Source organism: Rhinolophus sinicus, linkage group LG09, assembly GCF_036562045.2.
Source record: "Rhinolophus sinicus isolate RSC01 linkage group LG09, ASM3656204v1, whole genome shotgun sequence".
NCBI lineage: Eukaryota > Metazoa > Chordata > Mammalia > Chiroptera > Rhinolophidae > Rhinolophus > Rhinolophus sinicus.
This window is the reverse complement of record NC_133758.1, coordinates 107,231,938-107,255,739: the sequence shown is the minus strand read 5'-3', so window position 1 is coordinate 107,255,739 and position 23,802 is coordinate 107,231,938. Positions and strand designations below refer to the sequence as shown.

General features: G+C 36.4%; 1 protein-coding gene across 2 annotated transcripts in view; it reads right to left on the bottom strand.

The window, feature by feature from the left end:
* The window catches only part of BBS9 (Bardet-Biedl syndrome 9), a 358,339-nt gene that overhangs the window by 167,861 nt on the left and 166,676 nt on the right, over nt 1-23,802 (bottom strand). For both annotated transcript variants that reach the window (XM_019757306.2, XM_019757307.2), the window contains 3 exons: nt 18,561-18,656; nt 5,568-5,740; nt 2,424-2,576 (listed from right to left, as the gene is read on the bottom strand). In XM_019757306.2, coding sequence (XP_019612865.2) covers nt 2,424-2,576; nt 5,568-5,740; nt 18,561-18,656 — 422 coding nt within the window. The remainder of the gene's footprint in view (nt 1-2,423; nt 2,577-5,567; nt 5,741-18,560; nt 18,657-23,802) is intronic.

Here is a 23,802-nt window from a genome sequence, read left to right as displayed (position 1 = left end):
GAAAAAGAGAAGTAGACTAATACAGTATGATACAATTTATGGATTTTTTTAGGCTCGCAAATAATATTTCACTTCTGAATGCAAAAATAAAGGTCTGGAAATACACAAAAATGTATAAAAGTGATTACACTTCTGAAGAGTCGATAAAGAATCGTGCTGGAGAATTTAGCATTGTGTATAATCTTGTAATTTTCTTTGGGAAATTATATCATGTATTAATTCTATTATTAAAAATTAACTTAAAAGAAGTAGAGAACAATCAATATCTCAAATATCTCACTATAATTTAATGTGAATATATATAATACAATTGAGTGGGAAATTACATTAAAACTAAATCATATTTCTTATAGTATTCATATTTTTCTTCCAAAACCTTGTTCATTCTCTTTTTCAACCTAGAAAGAATGAGACTTAAAAATAGTGATTCAAGTGAAAAACTCCATGGTTTTCATCATCTTGTCTGTAATACCACACATCATGGAAAAACCTAACCCTGAGGCTAAGCAGAAAAAAATTAAACCCCCAGCACTTTACATGTACAAAAGACAAAGGAAGTCTTGCTACATAGAAAACATGGAAAGCGTTAAGCCAAGCACTCTCATCAAATCCCTTTACACACCCCTCTGCCATTGTGTCCACGAAAAGATCCAGCATCATCAAAGACACGACTCAACGTATCTTCAGCCCCAAGGGTGGCAGGCGTGGCAGGAGGCCTGAGAATGAGATAGGCAGGTCAACAAAAGAGATATGAAGGAAGAGGAGGAAAAACACAGAGGAAATGAAAACCCAACCAAAACAAAAAGTGTACTGGAGAGAGCAAAGAAGTGTGGTATAGAAAGATCCTTAGTATCTACTAGTACTGTCAGGACTGCTCCAATACGAAGGAAACTGGCCGTATGTATCTGCAGAGCAATTGACCAAACATTTCCACGTACATTTATGGGAATAGAAGCTTTGTAACAACATAGTGAGCATTTATCACACTTCATGGAAAGAAACGGAAGTTCTGACAGGGTAAGGGAGTCACAAAAAGCCACACAGCTAATAAGCGACAGAAGTGGGGTCTTTGGACCCCACGCCCAACATTCTTTCCCGTGCTCTACTGCTGCTATAGACTGCCCCTGAAATTGTTAATTTTTCAAATAACCATGACAATTTCAAGATGCAAATATATGTATTACGATACAGTTACTGATGCTTATATACTAAGCTATTTTTCTTCTCTCTAGGGAAGCTAACTCTGAAAAAATATATATCTGATTTGTCCTTTTAAAATCAATACAATGTGGCAGAGGAGGGTGGGGGGGTGGTACTAAAGGTCCACATTGGGGGAGTCTGGTGGTGACGGAGCTGTGCAGTATCTCGCCAGTGCCAGGGCACACAGGAACCTACACATGCGACAGAAGTATATAGAACTTAACACACACACGCCCACAAATGAGTACAAGTAAATTATGGAACTCCGAATAAAATCCATGGATTTGATCAACATCAGTATCCTGGCTGTGCTGTTACACTGCGTGGTTCTGCAAAACGTTGCCAGTGGGGGAAACTGGGTAAAAGATGCATGAGATCTATCTGCATTTTTCATTATAACTGCATGTGAATATACAACTATCTCGGTTAAAAATATCAAGAGTATCCTCATACCACCAACCTGATTTGGAAACAGATTAGTGATGTGTGGAAATAGGAGAAGGAATAATGTAGACATTCAAAGCTGATTTCATTATAGTGGAACTGGTAGAGGCTTTATCCATGAAATTAAAATTTTTTACATTATTATTCAATAATATATGATATGATATGATATGATAGTTTTGAATCGTTTTTGGAGACATAATACCCTGGAGTGAGAGTCAGATCGCCCTAGCCACACAAATGATAAACGATTGGTGGAAGGAAGAATTGGGACGAGGAAGAAAAAAGACTTTCTGAACTAGAACAAAGCGCTCTTTAAAAAATTCTGTCTCAGAACATCAACTGACATAATTAATGCTAGAAGTATAATCTAGTTGCTCCATAAAACAATTAGAGAATTATGGTTATAATTATAGGACGCACCAAAAATTGCCTAATAAGAACGCTAATCATAGTAGCTGCTACTTATCAAGCATATAAAGTGCCTGGCGTTGTGTTGGCTGCTTCACATGAATGATTGAAAATCCTCACAACAACCTAAGAGGTAAAATGTGAAAACCAATGGATCTGACGTCATTTATTCAAGGTTGCGGAGTTAGAAAGCGGCAGAGCTTGACTCTGAACCTTATTATTTTTCTGACTCTAAAGCTTGTGTGCTATTCACTGCTCCATAAGACATAGGAAAGAAATACCTTACCTTGATATTCAGGTACATGATCACTCCAGAATGAGGGAAAAATTTATACCCAGTAATGGAAAACTATCACTGATATACTTACCTGCTTGTAAGTTCCATCTAGTAAGGTGTCCAGGTGTTGGAGGGGGGCAGGTGTTTTATCTTTGAACCTTGTTAATAGCCGGCGTTGAATGGCCCGAAATTGTACAGCTCTTTCAGATAAGAGTTCTTCTAATTTTTCACCATTTATCCGCAGCTACAATGAAGAATTTCTTAAATTCAGGTTAAATGTGCACAAAACATGTTTAAAGTAAGAACAGGAAATGCCAATACAAGTCTGAAAGAATAATGAAGAAATTTAAACTTATTATAGAGTTAAGAGAATTAAAACAGTGTAGTATTTGGTACATTAATATATAGCTATACAGTAAATAGATCAAATAAAAATGTAACAAAGATGACCTGGTATCACTGGGGAAAAGATAGATTATTTAATAAATGTTTTGTGATAGCTGATTAAACACATGGGGAAAAAAATATGATTTCTCCCCCAGTCTTTACAGCAACATCAAATGCAGAGGAATCAAAAGTTTAGATACAATAAATGTACTAGAAAGAATACTCATCAATAGGGACAGGTCAAGCAAAGAAGACTACTTTGCAGGAGCACTAGTTGCTTATATATAAGGATATCCAAAGATGCATTGAATGAAACAAAGCAAAATAATAATAATAATAATAATAATAATGATAGAACAGTAAGTATAATGTGCTGCCATTCATGTATTTTTAAGAAACAAACCTGTATATTAACATAGTTGTGACTGCAGAGAATAGTTCTAGAAAAATACACAAGAAACTGAACAACAAAAGTTGCCTCCAAAGAGGGACTGTCCGGAGGATGAGAATCAGAAATGACCCTTTTCACTGTAACTCTTCTCGTAACCTTTGAATTTAATATTATTAAAATAAGAGCTAATCAAAGTCATAGAGTAGAAGGAACACTCTATGAAATCATAATAGATCATGTGAACCACTAATTCAGCTTTACAAAACAGTCATAAACTAGTTCTGAAATAAATATCATATTGAAAATATTCAGAAATCAAACATATTATAGTTTCTATTTCTGATATCACGCCAAACTTCCTTAGCTTTTATTATATGTATTCTCCAGATACATGATAAAAAAAAACTTGGACTTTTATTAACTTCTTTTAATACCAACTTGAGAAGCACTAAGTAACTAAATACAAGATATTCCCTTGAAGGAAAATAAAAAACTTCTATTATCAAAAGTTAAGTGATAAATTTTTTAAATAACTAAATTAAAAATATATACTTTATCAATAACTGTATCAATAATTCATTCTTTTAATTGTATAATTTCCTGTATAATATTTTAGTTCCTGAATTCACAAAACACACAAAAATAAAACAAGACGCTCTCATTACTGAGACCTCAGCCAGGTTCTCTACCATTCCTTTGAGTGTGTAACCTAACAGAAGTAACTGAAATGTTTTCTATGTGCTGGAATTTCGACACTTAACAAATACTTGTTGGTCCCAGGGCGAAGCACTCTGGGTGCTAGGAGTTATAGCAATAAATGAAACAGACAGAAGTCCCTGCCTTCGTGGAGCTCACACGAAAGGACATTTGTATTCCAAACGCCATCTTGATTCCAAGATTTACCTCCTTTTTTTGTTAAAGGAGAGAGTGGGGCCAGTGAAGAAGTAGAATCGTGCCCCTTTTAATCCGTGGCACAGGTGAAAGTGTCTAGCTCTTCACAGTCCCTCAGCCCCTCCCAGAAAAGAAATGCCCCTGGTGGGGGAAGGACAGGGATTTACTAGCCAGCAAATAAGGGGGGAAGCTGTATGCCAAACTCAGAATCAATTAGAATCTAATATTTTCTATTTTAAATATTACAAATGTGTAATTAGTATAGACTCTCTCCCAAAACACAAGAGACCCTAGTTTTGTCCACGGAAGCAGGAATTTCTTAAACTGTATCCTACAGGATGGCAAAGGTTCTCAATCCTTAAAATACCTGAACATTAATATATTCCCAAAACTGTTGATTTTGGTGCCACAATTTGGTCAAAAGCATCCAATAACATATTATCAGCATAGATGAGGGAAAACCCAAATAAGTTCAATTTATTTAATAATGGCAAGTAACTTTCAACTGGATCGTGTGCACTGGAACTTTCCCTTTATGTTCGCACTGTATTAAAATAAGTCTTTATAGCTGAAGTCAATGACTTTAGAATGTTGAAAGGGACTGAAATTAGACAGAACGGTCATGTGATTGACAAGCTACATCACATTATTTTTCTCTCTCTCTCTCTCTCTCTCTCACACACACACACACACACACACACACAAACACACACACACACATCATAGTTTATAAATCATGCAAAACCCTATTGATTCCTTAAAAAGTAGTCACTCTAGGAACCAATGCTTCCTTGAATAATGTTCAATATTATTTTGAAATTCCCCTTTGCAATTGGCTAGGGTGTATTTACAGGCAAATAAGTAAAGCCTGGTGAATTTTTCTCAACACATGGGACTTTCAAAACAATGACTGTCATTGTCCAACTGGTTCACAAAACAGAACTCTTGACTACTTCCAAACATCAAATCAATCTTCAAAGGATGAAGGTTTGACACCATCAAGACCCTCAAGAGACTCTAAAACAGGCTCTGGAGCTATTCAAGCAACAAAGTCACTGTCAGACCTCATTTATTTGGACGTTTAGTCATCATGCATTTACTACGCACCCTTTGTGCCAGATACCGGAGAATATTTTACGTGGTTAACCCTCATTCAGATGCAGAAGTTCTGGTGCGCTTGTTAAAAAAGAAAAGGAAAAATCACTTTATAATCACACCTCACGTATGGCTTGCTAGAATTAGTTAGCCAAACGGCTGCCGATAAGCTCCAATAGTTTCAACACTGGGTTATTAGGGTTGAAGGTTAAGTCCCCACGTGGGAGAATTAAATCAACTCTGTTCCAAGGCCAGACCCCGTGCTTAGCTCCAGGCAGCCACTCTGGAAAGGTCTGCAACTGATCACAAGTGGGGCAAGAGGGCAGGAACGGATTCGCAAATTCCACCATCCATAGAAGAACAACAGCTTGAAGCACATGGCATGTATCCTACAATTCTTACTTCCGTAGCCTCTCTTTCTCTTTCACATATTGAAAAATTATAAACAGTGTGGGTTATAATCATACACACCTCAAAATGCTGATCAATCAACTCAAAATATTCTTGAAGGGGCATAGATCCAGAAAAAGAACATGCGAAATCTTTGATTCCCTGTTTTTCAAAATATTCTTGAAGGCGGATAATAAGCTCTTTTGTGATGAGCCAAAGATCTTCAAATTGTTCACTCTGAATGCGGTATCGTTCTAAGACAGAAAACATAATTAAGACGAAATGTTTATTACTGGCTGACACGACATGAATTATTCCTAACTCTAATATGAAACCAAAGCAAAAAGGACAAAGCTTTCTTTCATGGAATATAGATCTGATTTCTACTGGCTTGATAAAAATACTTCTAGTGCTTTCTTGCAGTTTTCGGCCTCAGCCACTTAACATTGTCCAGTTTAATGCCCAAGGTATGTGTCACAGTGGCAAGCTGTAGATAGCACCACAGTCCTTTTTACTGAGTATCTTGTATTAGGTTTCAGTACAATGAAAACAACCAAATCTGGGTCGTTCTAAGGAAAAGATTTACTTAAAAGGTAAGAACACAGTTATTGTGAAAAAATACAATTTGGTATAATTAGTTTGTCTTGGAAAATTACTATGGAATCAAATGCATCCTATAGAACATCCCAAATCCTGGACACTGTCGCCAGCGTACATCCCTGTAATCATGATGCAAGTTTTCTGTTTCTCTAGTTGTTCTTTTATTTGAACAGAGATTTTGCAATCAGACTCTTCCCTAAATATAAATCATGTTTCCCTCCAGTCCCTGAAACCTCTGCTCCAAGAGAGCCAAATTCCTGCCCATCCCCTAGCCAGATGACAACAGTGACGGCAGCGGGGCAATAGCTACATCTACGACAAGAGCAACTGGATTTGTTGAGTACCAACTATATACCAAGCACTGTGATTCCAACAACCTCTTTTCTCTAAAAAGGTAAATGCCAAATGTCACAAAGCAAATTAAATGTCAGAGCTAGAATCCGTGATACATACCCTTCTTCCCCACTTGTCTAAATTCTAGCTATTCTTCAAGACCTGGCTTCAATTTCACCTACCCCAAGAAACCTTTATTTCTCTACCACCTCTAGCAGCCTAACAGATGCCAGCATAAAGTGCACAATTAAGAACTTTACATTCACTGTCTCATTAAAATCTCAATAGCCCTATAGGGGAAATATTGTAATGCCCAGTCACAGAAGAGTTTAAGTAATCTGCAAGTTCACCGAGCCAGTTAGTAACAGAGTAGGGACTGGAACTGGACATTCATCCAAAGTTGAGCTATTAATCTTAACCAACTCACACTTCTACATCTCTCTGAATTTATAGAGACTTTGTATGTCTACAGTTCACTACGTACTTAACCACACACAAGCATATATTCTTACTTAACTTCCCAGGTGACTATATTCAGTCTCTTCAAAGAGATTATATACTTTCTGAGATCCAGGACTAAGTCCCCTATTCCATTTAATTCACCATTTATCGAGCATCTATTGTGTGCAACTTCATAAAGACAGAAATGAGCACAAAGATGAACTCAGTCTTCTTGCTTAAGGAGCCTAAGGTCTAGCTTAAAGTACCATGACATATGGACATGTGCAATATTTATTTATATTCCCCGTGGTATCTTGTCAAACTCTATAAATATATGACACCTTTAAATGGGCTATTAGGACCTCAGCTTGTCATTCCCCTAATCATCCTGTTTTTCAATTACAGTGGTACCTCGGTTTTCGAACGTAATCCACGAGTTCTGAAACGTTCAAAAACAGCCGACAGCTGGGCCTCAGGATCTTGCACTCAGCAGAAGCCGTGTGACATGTTCGGCTTCTGAGTCGTGTTTGAAAACTGAAGCGTTTACTTCCAGGTTTACGGCGTTCATAAACCAAAATTTTGGTCAACGGAGATGTTTGAAAACCAAGGTACCACTGTGTATAGGAATAAAACATACTGGGTACGCCTGCCATGGTGCATGGCAAACAGCCCGGTCTTCTCTGCAATCACATCATTCCCTCGGGGCTTCCCCAGAACTCCCCTCCCCCGGGCTAATTCTGGACACTGGCTCTGCCCGTGGTGCTGATCAGCTGTTGTCCTCATCCCTCCCCATCAAAGATATTAGGACCAAGGTCAAATACAACACCTTTTAGCTTTCTCTGCAAATGTCACTGTAGGCTTATTGCTTTAGATGAAAAAGAGAAAGATCACAACTGTGGTGGGGGAAGGAGAGGAAAGGAAGAAGGGAGAATGATGATGAAACACAGTACCAGAATGCTCCAGACCTAGGGGAGTGCCCTCCAGGGTTCATAACATTGACTAAGATCCTTTACCACTCCCAGATTCCCAGACTCCAAAAGTGAACAGACACACTGCCTTCCCCTGCTCACTTCCTTTCAGGTATATGTACCTTTCAACAAAATACTGAACACAGTGCCTGACATAGAAGCACTCAATAAAGGTTATCCATTGTCATCATTGTCACCATATTTCCTCAAGGATATTGTAAACTAAAGGGCAGGGATTCCACCATAAACTTCATTAGACCCACTCAGAACCTAACAAACACAGTAACTTACAAGTAGCAGCTATGAATGGAAGTGGCTTTACAAACATGCTTTCCTTCACATAGAATTAGCTGTCATTTTAGGAAGAGCTATACATGTTTACATACATATTACAGTGCTAATGTTTCAAAGGAAATTTAATTCATTTGGGTTCTACGAGGATTTTAAATAGGGTTTCACGTGCAGGCAGACACACCTGGGGTGTGGCCTAAATAGACACAAAGAATAAAATTTCTCATATATAAAATGAAATAAAACTACCGAGAGGAAGTTATTCTACTCAACTATAATTTTTTAATACAAAAGTGTCGCAATTTATACATCTTGAAAGACATGCACATAAATTACTGGGATTATTATGACACATTTAAAAGAACTGTATCATTTGGCCCAAGATGTAAAACAACATACATTTCAAGGCACCTGAAGGGAGAGAAGGAGCAAGCCCTGAGGACATGGGGAAGAACATTCAAGCCAAGGAGACTGAGTGCAAAGGCTCTGAGGCAGGAATGTGCTCTTAGGAACTGAGGCGGCTAGTAAGGCTGAAGACGAGTGAGCAGCTTCATGTTGCCCTATAACAAGGTACTATACTCACTTCTGTGAAATTGCCCACAGGGTACTGCAAAAAAAATCTGGAAACAGGCCAGTCCGGGCAAGTCTTTCCACCAAAAGTTAGTGTGAGAATTGATCAGAATTACCACTGGGGAGAATATGGACAGGGTTGTCAGCAGAAGACCAAGAGTCACCCCAAGTGCAGCTGGCCAGGGACTGAGTTGTTGATGGCAAAAGACACCCAATTAGCACCTATCCTAGTATATCTCCCTGGAAGGGCTGGGCTTAGCCCCCATTCACAGCTTACACCGGGCATGGGCGTCATATTAAGGAAAGCAGGAGATGTGGGCTCATGAAAAAAGGCAGCTGTGCCCAGAACTTCCCCTGAGAGGGGAAGGTCTTGCTGCCTACAGCTGGATCTCCTTCCTGGCTCCTGGCAAACCACAAAGTCCCCCCTCTTCCTTTCCTCAAGATTTAAATGATCTGAACAGAGGCCTCTGACCTCTCTGAGAGACCCATCTCAATCCCCCAGAGCAGGCAAACAAAGACTTCCACTCGCTAAAGAAAACGTAACAGAGAAAGGAAGGTAGGCTCAAAGGAAAGGGACAAATGAGGGAAGTGAAATGCAGTCCCCTTATGAAAAATGCAAGACTATAATGCAAGACTATCATTAGCGGATCTTCTCAAGAAGATTCGAGGTAACACTGCACCCCTTCATTTATTCACACAAAAAATACTGTTAACTGATAAGTGCTGGGGAAGCAAAGGGGAGTGACCCATACTGGTCCTGGTCATCACTGTTGTGAGAAGAGCAGAAAATAAATAGTAAATAACAAATAAGTAGTTACGAGCTATGAAAGGAATATGATGCAGATAAAAAGAGTGCTATGATTTAAAAAGAAAAACTAGTGCGTGTTCTTTCTTGAGATAACTGTGGTCAGAGAAAGCCACACCGAGAAGGTGACATTCGTACGTAGTACTAAAAGTAACAACGATGAATCTTTGTAACTTTACTAACAATTGTCACCCCAATAGACTTTAATTAAAAAATAAAAATAAAATAAAAGTAACAGTGATGAAAACAATACTAGCAGCTAAAATTTAACCAGCACTTACAATGTCCCAGAAAATTGCTACATGTTTTTTAGGGATTATCTCATTTGATTCTTACACATTATAACTGTACTATTTTTATTTCCATTTGCAGATGAAAAACAGGCATAGCAATTTTTCCAAATTTTTCCAAAGTTGTATATAGACAAGTTATAAGCCGGAGCTGGGATTTCAACTGTCAATCTGCGTCCAGACCCCATGTTCCTAATCATTTCATCCATAAAACTTGGACCGTAAGAATGGGAAGTCTAGGTGAAGGGAATGGCAAGCTCAAGGACCTGAGGGCAGAAAATGTCTGACAGGTACCAGAGTGACAAAGAGCGTGACCTTAGATGAGGCTGGGTGTTACGCTGGGACCAGAACATATGGAGAGACCTACAAGGGGTGGTAAAAAGATGGATATTATTATAAACACAAAAGACTGTGAGCTGGAGAGTGGCATGATATAATCTGTGATTGTTTCTTTGTTTTTAGTACAAGAGCTGCCAAGTAGACAAATGAATTGGAAAGGGACAAGACTAGTTAGGACATTATAACCACAGTCCAGGAGACAGATGGTGGTAGCACATGTACCAATTAAGGGCATCACCTTAGGAAAGAAATCCCGTTTCTCATGTCTTATCCCTGCGCAAACAAACCTTAAAATCTTGTAAATTTTTAAATCTGTGACTTCAGTACAAATAAATTACCCAATCTTCAACGTTTTCATCTACACAAAGGGGAAAGTAAAATATACCTCACAAGGTTGTACAAAGATCAAGCATAATGCTGTATGGAAAAGACCTATATAGGTCTTCATATAAATGCAATTTATCTTTGAAATATAAAATTTAGATCAAGCAAAATTATATGTTCAAAAATATTGCTTGAAAATTTAAAACTATCTGATATCAAAAGCATGGAGTGAAACAAGTGAAAAATCTAAAGCCCCATGGAAAACCCTAAATATAAAAAAGATTCTAGACAGAGACTTGCTATAGACTGAATGTTTGTGTCCCCCCAAAGCTCATATGTTAAATCCAAATGCCCAATGTGATGGTATTGGAGGTGGGGCCTTGGGTAGGTGATCAGCTCATGAGGGTGGGGCCCTTACGAATGAGATTAGTGCCCTTGGAAAAGAGGCCCCAGCGAACTCCCTTACTCCTGCTATATGAGGACACAGTAAAAACACGGACATCACTGGACACCCAAACTACCAAAGACTTGGTCTGGGACTTCCCAGCCTCCAGAATGGTGAGAAATAAATTTCTGGTGTATAAAAGCCACCTACTCAATGGTAATTTGTTATAGCAGCCCAAATGAACTAAGGCAGTACTCTGTGACCAAGTATAATGAATGAATGTCACCAAATAACAGAAATGTAAAAACTACAATAAACATTTAAATAGGTATCATATTTTCTGTAACTTTACTTTTTTTTTTCTGTAAACTGCAATTATTTTCTTATTTTCATCAATACATGTAGGGGAAGAAATAAGACTAAATTTTTATAATAAGAAAAAAATTATAATTAGACTTGGGATTTAGAAATATAAACACAATATTTTTAAGTTGATTTTTTTCAGATTACCAAAAATCAACACGAATCAATGAGTCCAAGATTTTAAGGTATTATTTTAATTATTAGGCATTTTCTCGGTCTTTGTATTCCAAAACAGTTAACATTGCCCTGGAGACTTTCCAGAGTATACATTTCATGGAAAGGAGAAATGAAAATTTCTACTTATAATATAACATGAAAGAAGAAAGTTGTATTTTAAAACACACCCTTACAATATTGGTAATTAAAATAGCTGCCAAAATGAACATTTAATTTATTTTTTTATCTCTTTCCTTTGCATCTTATAATAGCAGCTCAGTGGAAATAACCATTTCAGCTTCCAAATGAAATAAATTCGGGTGATTGGAGCCTAGTCAATTGCCATTCCACTCGACGACAAATGGAGAAAATAATGTATTTAACTAAGCAGGGCACAAAAATGCATCACGTCAGTGTCTATTCATGTCAGAACATCTGAAGTTCATCAATATAAATAATGTTTATATTCATGTCATAAACAAAGCATCAGTATAATTTATGCTATTTGGAAATTTTAAAATGTGAGATGGAAAAGCAGATGAATGCTTTTTAAAACAAAAAGTTTGAGAAAATAATATAAACGAATTCAGTCGATATTAGTATAATATTCTAAATATACAACCTCTTTGATATTAGTAAAAATGGATGATTTCTACTCAATTTACTTTTCAAAGGGCTTTTTCCAAGCTGGATTTATACAATATTCCCATTGTTTCTTGATAATACTGCTAAGAAATTCTAAGGAAAATATGAAACAGTAACAGTATATTGAGGAATCACTGCAGACATTCAAATGCTCACAGTGGCAAGAGGTGGGCAGCAGGTGACTTTAGATTTGATCATTACAGTTGACTCTAAATGGTTTGGCTTCATTACAGGACTATCACAGGGCCCCCACTAAATGAATTTCCCAGCACAGAAGAAAATTCACTGATCTCTAAAACACTGTGCTCTCTCAAGCATCTGAAGATACCTTCTCCTCTTTCTGAAGCACCCTCCGCCTAATCGTCTCTTCATTCCTCAAGGACCTTTACAAACAAAAGCTGTCAAGGAACCTCATTCCTTCAGGCTCCGACAGCACCGAAAGTGGGCTTCTGTAAGCACATCAAGCACCATTATTGGTTCTCGACCTGTTTGTCTCTCCCATGAGGCCAGGAGCTCTACAAAAGCCATGGCAGCTTTAATATCGAATATGTCTGCTGAATGCAAAATGAACAAAGGCATGGTCTACCCGGATGGAGTAGAACAAGACTGTCATTTTCTTTGTTCTGAAGGTATTTTGGTTAACACGTTTCAAGATTACCTATGCCATGGGATACAGAACAGGAAACAACAAATGAACAAACAAATCACTGACACAGACCATAGTAGGGCGGTTACCAGAGGAGAAGGGGGGAGGGGGAGGATGAAGAGGGTAAAGGGGGTCAAATGTATGGTAACAGGCAGAGACTAGACTTTGGGTGCTGAGCCCACACTGCAATATACAGATTATGTATTATAGAATTGTACACTTGAAACTCATATGTATTAACTAATGTCACCCCAATAAATTTAAATTAATACGTAAAATACGATTACATATGCTTTCTTTTGGTAGATGCAAAAAGGAAGACTTGTTCAAGGCCCAACCATTATTCACATATCATGACTACAATGCTTACATTATACCTGAAAGCAAAGTAATCACGAGATAAGCAAAGGACTTTTAAACTTGACCTTATTCAACTCAATTGCTCTTTCTAGCGCGTCAAAATCTTTCAGGCTATCGAACTGTTCAGTGTATTAGTTATCTTTTCCATTACTGAAGGCCTATTTGAGGCTACATAAATATGCTGTTTGCAATTACTTAGCCCTGCGTTTGACACTGACAGTTAAGTATTTACTCAGCACTTATTGCTAATTACCAGTTTAACAGGACACAGAAATCTAAGTTGAAAATCATTTCCCTCAAATCTTCGGGAAAATTTTTTCATGTCTTCTAGCATCCAATGATTTTTTTTTAACTTTTATTTATTTAAGTGTGCTTTTCCAGGACCCATCAGCTCCACATCAAGTAGTTGTTTCAATCTAGTTGTGGAGGGCGCAGCTCATAGTGGCCCCTGTGGGGATCGAACCGGCAACCTTGGTGCTGCCAGCACCATGCTCTAACCAGCTGAGCTAACCGGCCACCCCCACAAGCATCCAATGATTTTGATGACAGTGAAAATGCTTTCTTGATTCGTGTTCCTTCAGTAGCTTGCTTTTTCCTTTCTAATCTTTGAGGATATGCCTCTTGGTGCTCCAAGATCTCACAATAATGTGTCTGGATGTGTTTCTTTTGCTCATTCACTATGTTAACATCAAACAGGCTCTTTCAATATCCACAACTGTGTCATCTCATTTCCTTGAAATCCTTGTCTCCATTGGTCTTCTCTCCATCTTCACCAGCCACTCCCCAAGGCCACACCTTGTCTGATGAGCTTGTCATTATCAGAATATGCCGTCCTTCTGAACTCTCGACTTCAGCCTCTCATTCATTCTCTGACCACCAGCTTATGTTCTTCTAGTTCACTTGCTCTGTGACTCCTATTTCACGTCTTAAACCTTATAGTGATCCACTGAACCCATTAATTTTTTCACCATGTATCAGTTCTCTCTAATCTTTATATCTCTTCTTATCATCTTAGATCTGGCAGTCCATTATTATAAGCAGTCTCATTAAAGTATTTTATCTGCAATTCTCTGTTTCAAAATCCCAGCCCTGAGTTCAGCTGCTGGGAAAGCAATAAATAAATCACTGCCAGGGAAAAATCATCTAAGGATGACTGGTTTCACTTCAAAATTCAGGATCTCAAACTTCAAATGGGAACTCAACATTGCCTTACTCATGAGTTTGCTTTCTTATTCTCCAAGACACCAATGTCATACCTCTTTTTCAAATTTAGACATCATCAAAGTCCCTTATCTTTCCACCAACAAATCTACAAAGTCTCCCTGGACCTATATCCAATCCGTCCTATGACAGTAAAGTCACAACCTGTCCTTCAATCTCTCCCCACACCCCCAATGCCCGCCCCCCCACCCCCACCCCGCTCCCCACTCGCCAGGCTCTGCATCCCACCCCCTCTTTCCTTCTCAAAGACTTCATTGCCTTGTGATTCTCTGCTCTTTCCTGATCATCAGCCTCTCCCACTTAGCTCAATCATTTCAATTAATATTCAGACATGTTCTAATCTTGTTCATTTAAAATCAAGACACACAACTCCGTCCAGCTACATCTCACTGGTGAATTACTGAGTTTGGTTGCCCAATTCTTACTGAAAACTTGCAACACTAGATACTCTAAATTTCTCCTTGAATTAAGCTGCAACTTAGACTGCATTAATTCGTACTCAGATAGAATTATAGATAGTATTGAGTTTTACCATTACTTTTAAAGCTTTATGAAATTTGCTACTCATAAATTATCATTACATAAGTATAATCATAATTATAAAATAAGCTATAGAGACATTATTGAAGAAGGGAAGCTGTCTTTGTGATATTTAGAAGAAAAATTTCATCTGGACTCAGCATCAGTAAAATCTGTGCGTCTCCTAAACAACTGATTTATCTGTTGAACACTCTGAAAATCAAACCTGAAATGCTTTTTGTTATTTATGTGCTGCTAGCATCTTACCTATTGTATAGTACACATTTCTCAGTGTCGATCTTATTCTTATTTTTATTAATTTCCTGCTCCTATTTTCCCGCTCTGCTTCCTTCAACTATTTATTTTCTCCTTCCATATTGTGAAAATGTTTGTAAATTATTTCAAATCCTTTAAGAAACAAGTGGAACAAGGCAAGGTACAAATAGATACACCAGAAATAAAGATAAAAATAGAACTAGAGAGAAGAAGACCAAGAAAAGGATACAGAAAGGGGCAGGAGGGAGGCGGGAGAAAGAGATGGCAGTGTTTGTTGTGTGAGATAAGTCACTGTGTGGAGCTTGATCTTTAGAAAGTGGCACGGCAGGAATATGTAGGCAATTGCATATTTCTTCTATCCCACTGTACTGAATCTGTCAAAGGAACTGACTTCTTTGTAGAACTATTTTACAGTTCTTACTACACAAATATTTGCTCTCATAAAATTTGCCCTGTCTTGTCATTTGTAACACCTTTACAGAGATATAACTGATACACCAAAACACTGCACATATTTTATGTATACAATGTTACTAATTTAGATATATGTGTACACCTGTAAAACTATCACTACAATCAAAGTAATAGGCGTATCCATCACCTGTCTTATTTTTTTTTTAATGTAAGACTGTGGAAATCATATTCAGAAATTTTGCTAGAGTACTTTTCCGAAATATTCTTATCTTCAATGCTTTTTTTTCACAATTCACATAATAAACTCGAATTACATTGAAGCACTACTCTACTTTCTGAAAATAAAAACCTGTTCAGAGAATGTGATTTAGTATCTGAGACAATGAGCTGCACTGGCTTTTCTCTCGTCTGCTTTGGCTGCTCTCTATACCAAATCAGGAAACCGAACTAAAATTACCATATAGCACACTTCAAGCCTTGTTGATTGTCAAGCAGGTTTTAAAAAGAACTGCCTATGTGGAACCCACAGAAAACACTATCCAAGATCCAAGGGCAACTCTATGTGAGTTATAAAGCTCTAGACTGTTTACTAGGGAAGAAATGCTGTGGTCTTTCCATACGTAAGGTTTTTCTGTCAATCTAGGTTTCTGGACTAAAGACTATATGCCTTTCACAAAAAAGAAAAATGCCAACACAGACTGGGCACAACTACTGCATTCCTTTCCTGGGGATGTACACTCTGATAGAGCAGTAGAGGGCACTGACATCTGCCTCAACCCCAGAAAACTCTACTTTTTTCATATCTATCCCCTTTCATCCCCAAAGGCAATTTCTAGGTAGACGTCTATGTGTCACTTGAAGCCTTAAAAACCATCAGGGAATTATAACGGCTGCTCTTTAGGTTTCAGTTTACATGGTCCGTTTGGTTCTTTATTGAAAAGGTCCCGTCCTATTCTACTATTTAGTCTGTCTGCCCACACTATGGCTGTGTCACAGTACTGCCACATAGTCAAACAAATGTGAATATATCAGTTATACACCTGAATATTGGGTGACATTTAGACAATGGTAATCATGCCCCACAGCAATGCTCTAAGAATTACTTAACCTAAAAGGGAATAAATATAATACATTAGGACAAAAATATCCCCACTTGCACAAAGAATAACTGTGCCTGTTTTAATGGTCTCAATTGCAGATTCGTCATACACCATCATCAGCTGAAGTTCAAACAGGTGTGTACAATTTCCCAAGGAAATGTTGCCAGCAATTTTTCAGTTTAATGAAAGATTATACTTTAACAAAGAGAAATGTACCAAAACGATTCCATCATCCAAGTGAAGAGTAAAGATAATCAAAACAAAATGGTGCCAATGTAAAGAAAACTGCAATCATGACCAACCACAGAGACCAGGAAAAGTACAGAATCTGCTCATTCTTCTCTGGTTTGTCTTTGATTTCTGGGCCTTATTCTAGAATTTTTAGTTGTATCCATGCCTATTTCACCGGTCACCAATCTATATATTCCAGAAGCTATTATGATTTCAGCTACAGAAACATCGTTATAGTTTCTGTAATAGGGATGTGTGTATGTTCCTCCTTTATTTTTCAAAAAAAGATATGTCCCCATTTTATTATACATTCTGATTACAACACAAATAACCAACTAAAACTGCAAATGCATAAAGTAGAAAGTGACAGCCGATTGCACAAACTGCAGAGACTTAAAAAATGGTAGTGAACTCAGCCAAATATATACAGAGGGTGCCAAAAAAATGTATACACATTTTAAGAAAGGAAAAACCTGTATTAAAATTGTAATAATATATACGTATGACAAAAGATAAATACAAGTCATGTGTATACATTTTTTGGCACCCCCAGTAACTATGAGATGTGAACAAAAGATATGGTGAATGTTTAAATTTTAAAAATGTATTACAGTAAAAGACACATTGCCATTCATCCCCCTCAAAATTCTCTCCCTCACTTCGAACACACTTATCCCATCATTCTTGCCACTTTCTGAAGCAGTTCTGGAAGTCCTCTCTCGTGAGTGTCTTTACCTCGTCCTCCATCATGACAACGCTCCGTGTGACACACGTTTCTGGCACATGGAAATTTCTGTCACATAAAAATATCATGGTGTGTCCTCATCCACTTTATTTACCAGATCTGGCACCTGTGACTTCTGGCTCATCCCCAAAGTCAAAATGACCGTGAAAGATAAACGTTTTGAATCCATTCAGGATATCAAGGCAACCACGACAGCACAACTAAAGACACTCACTAAAGAGGACTTCCAGAACTGCTTCAGAAAGTGGCAAGAATGGTGGGATAAGTGTGTTCAAAGCGAGGGGGAGTATTTCCAGGGGGATTAATGGCATATGTCTTTTACTGTAATAATTTTTTTTATTTAAACATCCACCATATTTTTTTATCACACCGTGTGTGTGTGTGTATACATATATATATATGTATGTATGTATATATGTACACATACATTCTGCCTAATACCTTTAATGTTCCTAAAATTTGTTAAATACTTAATATTTTACTTTATTTCCATGAAGGTGTATATAACTCAGTGAGTTTAATGGCTTCAGTATCCCACATACATCAAAAGTCAGTTTTTCATTGAGTAGTTTCAACTGTTATTCTTGTATGAAGCAACCAAATCAATAAAGCGTATTTAAATCTGAAATTCAAACTTGACTATATAATTACTACTTTTCATTCTACAGAGATTAGTCTCAGCAAAAGTCATTCACATTCACCTTCATCTGTGCCAATATCCAAAAGAAGGATGTAATATACACACACGCAAAAATTAATTCCAGTTTCTAGTAGTCCCTATAACCTAGTTCACCACTATACCTCTCAGAAACATTTTTCAATTCTTTAAATTCCTCTTGCAAACTCTCCTCACCCCCCACAAAGTTACATATCTCTAACGAAACAGGGTCCAATCTATAACTTTTATGTCCTATAGACTTAATACCAGGGTTCTTGGTTTTCGGCACTTAACTGAACATCACCGTTCACAGAATCCTTGATGTGATGATGACCTGTGATGCAGTGCATTCAACAGAAAATTTCAAAAGCAACAATACCATGCTTTCACTTACGAGAGGTTTTGGAAGCAAGAAGAGTAACTCGGGAACCTCCTAAGAAGCGAAAACCCATTACATTCACCTGATCATCTTCTGACTGATTGGCAAAGCCTTCAAAGAAAAGAAAAAAGTCAGCTTACAGAGAATATAGTCAATAATATTGCAATAACATTGTATGGTGCCATGTGATTACTAGACTTACCATGGTGATCACTTCTTTAGGTATATAAATATTGAATAACTATGGTGTACACCAGAAACTAACATAATACTGTATGCTAGCTATATTTTAATATACACTTTCCAACAGAAAAAATTACCTTACATAACCATAAGGCAAAATATTTAACGTTTGAAATAGGAAGCTTAGTTGACAAGTATTGCTATGTTACTTAGTCATGTTTAAAGCCCATGTATGAGCTCCGTTAACTGATTTCCATAGTACCTTCCAATTGCTAAAGTTTCTGCCTCACAACAATACTCAGAAATGATTTAATTTCCTTTCTTCTACTGGTTCATTCTAGGTCTGAGGCAGGAAATGCACAACATGAAGTTAGAACAAAAGCACTAGTAGAGTTCTATGGAAAGGATGTAAGAGCTAATTCAAAGGGACTACCACTAGGCAAAGATGACAATATTTTAGTATCAAAAAGATAACGACTGCAATGTAGTGAAACACATCAAATATAATTAAAGGCATGTGTTTATAGTGATACTAAAAACAAACCAAAAACCCAAATGCTCACTATTGGAGGACCCTAGAGAATCAACTCATTTTTCTTCTTATCAACTCACTATTTTTCAAATCAGTAATAAACATAAAGAACCAAGCATTTATCCTGATGATCCTACTCGAATTGTACCACGTAACCAATAGCAGATAAGGACAAGTTTCTCCACATAGAAATATTCCAGCTAAAAATTGAAGGAAGTTTGAAAGAAATAGTATATAATCATTTTCAACTTCCAATGAATTAATGGATCTCAACATTGACTATCAATGGCTGTTACCATTATATACAAAAAAAGGGATAAATTATGTATACCCTCATGAAAGTATACACCACCATTCATTAAGTAGTGTGGGCAAAATAATCAATCCTGACTCTATTAGCTTGAAATGCAACTACCAATTTACAGGCAAAAGGTAGACAGAGAAATTATTAAATATCACAGGGATGTAATCAGCAATATTCAGAGTGTGGGAAACACACAGGAAAAATAATCTGTACTCCTCAACAAACAATTAAACAGAGAGATGAAGGGGAAACCTATAGAAGTAGAGAGATATCAAAAACTTCATGTCAAAACATTGCAATATAAATGAATCACATTTGAATACTGACTCCAAACAAACAAATAAAAATTATAACGTTAGAGACTTTCACTTCAGGCCAACATGGAGAAACTGGAGCAAAATTTACCTTTCCATCTAAAACAACTGAAAAGTGAAACAAAATATATGGAACATTCTTGAAGACACTGGAAATCAGGAAATGAAAAATAATGATCCCTGACAAACAAGAAACAAATAAAGTGAGGCCTTTGGTTGCCCCAGCTTACTGCCTAGAGAAAATTGCTAGGCACAGGGAGATGGAACCCAGTGTAACCCAGCATTCTCCCCAAGTAGAGGACATGGAGCTGGGAGTCTGGGAAGCCAAAGCAGTGAAAGTTCACAGGGCAGGGTATAAAAGTGAATAGAACTACAAAGAGAGAAGTCCAGAGGTCTGCAGAGTGCCCCTTGAGTACTCATCAGAATACTAATCAGTACATGTCTTAAGGAAACTACCTGAGGGTGGGGAAAGAACCCCCAAAAAGATTACAGGGCATAATCCATGATTCCACACAGGGCCAGGAATAATTCCTGTCCTCACTGGCCAGAATATAAACCAGCATAATTTACTAGGCCTCGAATAGAACACACAGAAGAGTTTGCCCTCAGTAGTAGCTGAAGTCTGCCCTAAAATAAACATTGAAAAACTTTGACAAAAAAAAGAATAAAGTTGGAGAAGTTATACTTCCTGACTTCTAGGCTTATATATTTAGAGTAATTAAGACACTATACTATTGGTATATAGCAATATTAGTGGCCAAAGCCAAATAGATCAATGGAACAAACTGAAGAGAGCAGAAATCTATTTTTTTTTTCAGATGATTTATGTAGTCCTACATGACACAGATATTTTCAACAAAGTTGCAAGGGCCATTTAGTGGAAAAGGATAGCCTTTTCAAAAGCAGTGCTGGAACACAGGCAAAAATATGCGTTTTATCTCACAACATGCATGAATTCAAAATGGGTAAGAAACCTAAATTAAAATGTAAAACTAGAAAATTTCTAGGAGAAAAAAAACATAGGAGAAAAACTTTGTAACCTTGAGTTAGGCAAAGTTTTCTTAGCTATTAATATAACATTAAATTCATGATCCATGAAAGAAAAAATTGATAAATTGGTCTTTATCAAAATTAAGAACTCCTGCTCTTCCAAAGACACTGTTAAAAAAAAAAAGATATACCATAGACTGGAGAAAATATTTGTAAATCACATAATCCAATAAAGAAGTGAAAGAAGGCAGACAAAAAAGAGCACATACTAAATAATTCCATTTTATAAAATTCTAGAAAATGCAAACTAATCTATAGTGACAGAAAGCAAACCAGTGCTTGCCTGGGGTGGGGAACAAGGAATTACAAACAGGCACAAGAGAAGTTTGTTGGGTGATGGGTATTTTCAGCATTGTGATTGAGGAGATGTTTTCACAGACATATACAGACATCAAAACATCAAACTGTACACTTTAGAAAGGTATAAATAAGTTATACTCCAATAAAGATTTTTTACAAAAACAAAAAAAATATACACTGAAGCTGTATTTGAGAATTAAAGAATGTATTAAAATGCACCAGAAGGAAACATAAGTAAATATTTTATAATCTTAAAATAGAGACCATTCTAAGCACAACATGAAAATTTGAAACTATGAAACAATTAAATTTTACTACCTAAAAATATAAACCTTATATATTAAAAGAATATGAGTCGTGAATAAAAATTACTAAATGTCTACAAAAACAAATGATTTTTAGAAATGTAAATTAAAAAAAGAGAAGTCACTTTTTACCTAATCATGTCAAAAAATTTTTAAAATTTAAATCTAGCTGCTTCCCTGGGCATGAACCCTGGTGTTGGGCATATAACCTGGAAGGAAGTTTGGCCTTTGAAAAAAGTTTTCAAATGTGCATATTCTCTAACTTGGTCATTTGTCTTCAAGGTATTTCTCCAAAACGAAACAGCGAGGTACTAAAATCGATGTACATGGCACCTCTAAACAATATGCAATGGTTAACAATATAAATTTATTGACAAAGAAAGATAGCCATATATTCAAGTAGCATGAAAGACTGTTACAATGGCATGCTATTTGTTGCTACATTTAAGTAAAATTTTTGTACAAAAGAACTGGTATCATGGCATACACTGCATGTCAGCTAATTTAACATCTGTTAATATTTTCAACCTAGTGCGTCTACATTAGTTCTTATCCCCCTGTACAACTAGAAAAGGCCATGTGACACTATAATGGCTATCAAGACCTAAGTAGGAATTTCCTAAGAACTTTCTAGAAGCATGCCTTTCTGATGAAAGCCATATTCATTGCTAAAACAGCTATCTTTTTCCTCTACCTCCTGCCTTGTAGTCAGTTATGATGACTGAAGCTGAAGCAGCTATCTTATTGCCAACACACTAGAGAATGCACATTGCAAAGAAAGAAAAGAGATGGGTCTTGGATAACATTCACAAACCATTATACCAGCTTCCACTGCCCACTTCTCGATTTCTGTTTATATGAGATTTAAAAAATACTTCGTTATTGCTTCAGTCACATTTAGCCAAAAGCACCCCAGATAGTTATTTATATACACATATGTAAATAAAGATTTTTCTAAACAGCCATTAAGCATATTAAAAGCTTTTATAATTATAATATTTCTATTGGCAAGGATTTGGGATACTAGATACCTCCATTCAAACACTTTTAATAGGGTTAACTTATACGGCCCTTCAGGAAGTCAATATCACATTATATTTCAAAAGCTTTAAAAATATTTTTTTCTTTTGTTTGACTTAGTAATTCCACTTTTAAATATTCATCAAAGAAATAATAATAAATTTGGAGTATTGCTATAATATACTTACAATATTAATAAACTGAAAACAACATAAATGTCTAAAATATAATGCTAATCAAATGATTTTATAGTATGGATTTATGATAAAATACGACACAATCACTAAAATCAAATAATTTTTAAAAATCTAATCGTATAGAAAGATGTCTCACAACATTATGCAGAATAAAATTCTTTGGGAGAACTAAATGCTGAGAGAAAACATGTTTTAAAAGATTAGGAAAATGTAATGAAATATAATTAGATTTTGCTGGATGGTAGAACTACCAGTAACTTTTTTTTGTTTCGTTTTTCTTTGGTTATCCATTTCTAATTTCACATTTATTTTGTAATAAGAAAAATTAAAGTTATCTTAAATGTACCTATATTTGTTCACAAAAAAGAACTGAAATACACAAATAGGAAGACATGTAGATTAAAAGTAGTTTTATTTCTTCTCTATGAAGCTTATTATTTGTTTACTTCAGTTAAAAAGTAGATTTGCAATAGTAACTGTATTTGACATCAACATATAAAAGTCATGTATACCAAGAGGAAAAGTACTCAGGAAAAGTGAAAAATGAAAAGTACAAAAAGTGTTTATTTTAAACAATTACAGGATTCCAGCATGTTCAATATGAACACAAATTCAGTAACTCCAAAAGAAAACATGCTATATAACATATAGCAGATCTTGAGGGAAATTTTTTTTTAAATCTGTTATTAAGTCCCTTTTCTAAAGTGAGTAAGAAGCAAATATATGCCGTAAAGCCTAAGATACCTATGACATCAGAAAAATTGAGCCCCAAATCAGGAGAAAAATGGATGAGTTATCTAAGCTTTCTAGTACTTCTTGTTCAATCCATATCTTACAGAGATTACCTCTCTGGTCAAAAGCATGCATTTTATTCCATCTCAGTGGGTTTTATCCTTCTGCAGTAAAGAGCAACCACACAGAAGCCAGGGTCTTAAACATTTTTCAAAGGCACCAATAAATTCGGTGTGCAACATATAATTTTCAACTAAATTTCTGGGATCATATAGAAGACCCAGGAACTCATATATTTGTATAAGATGTTATAATCTGCC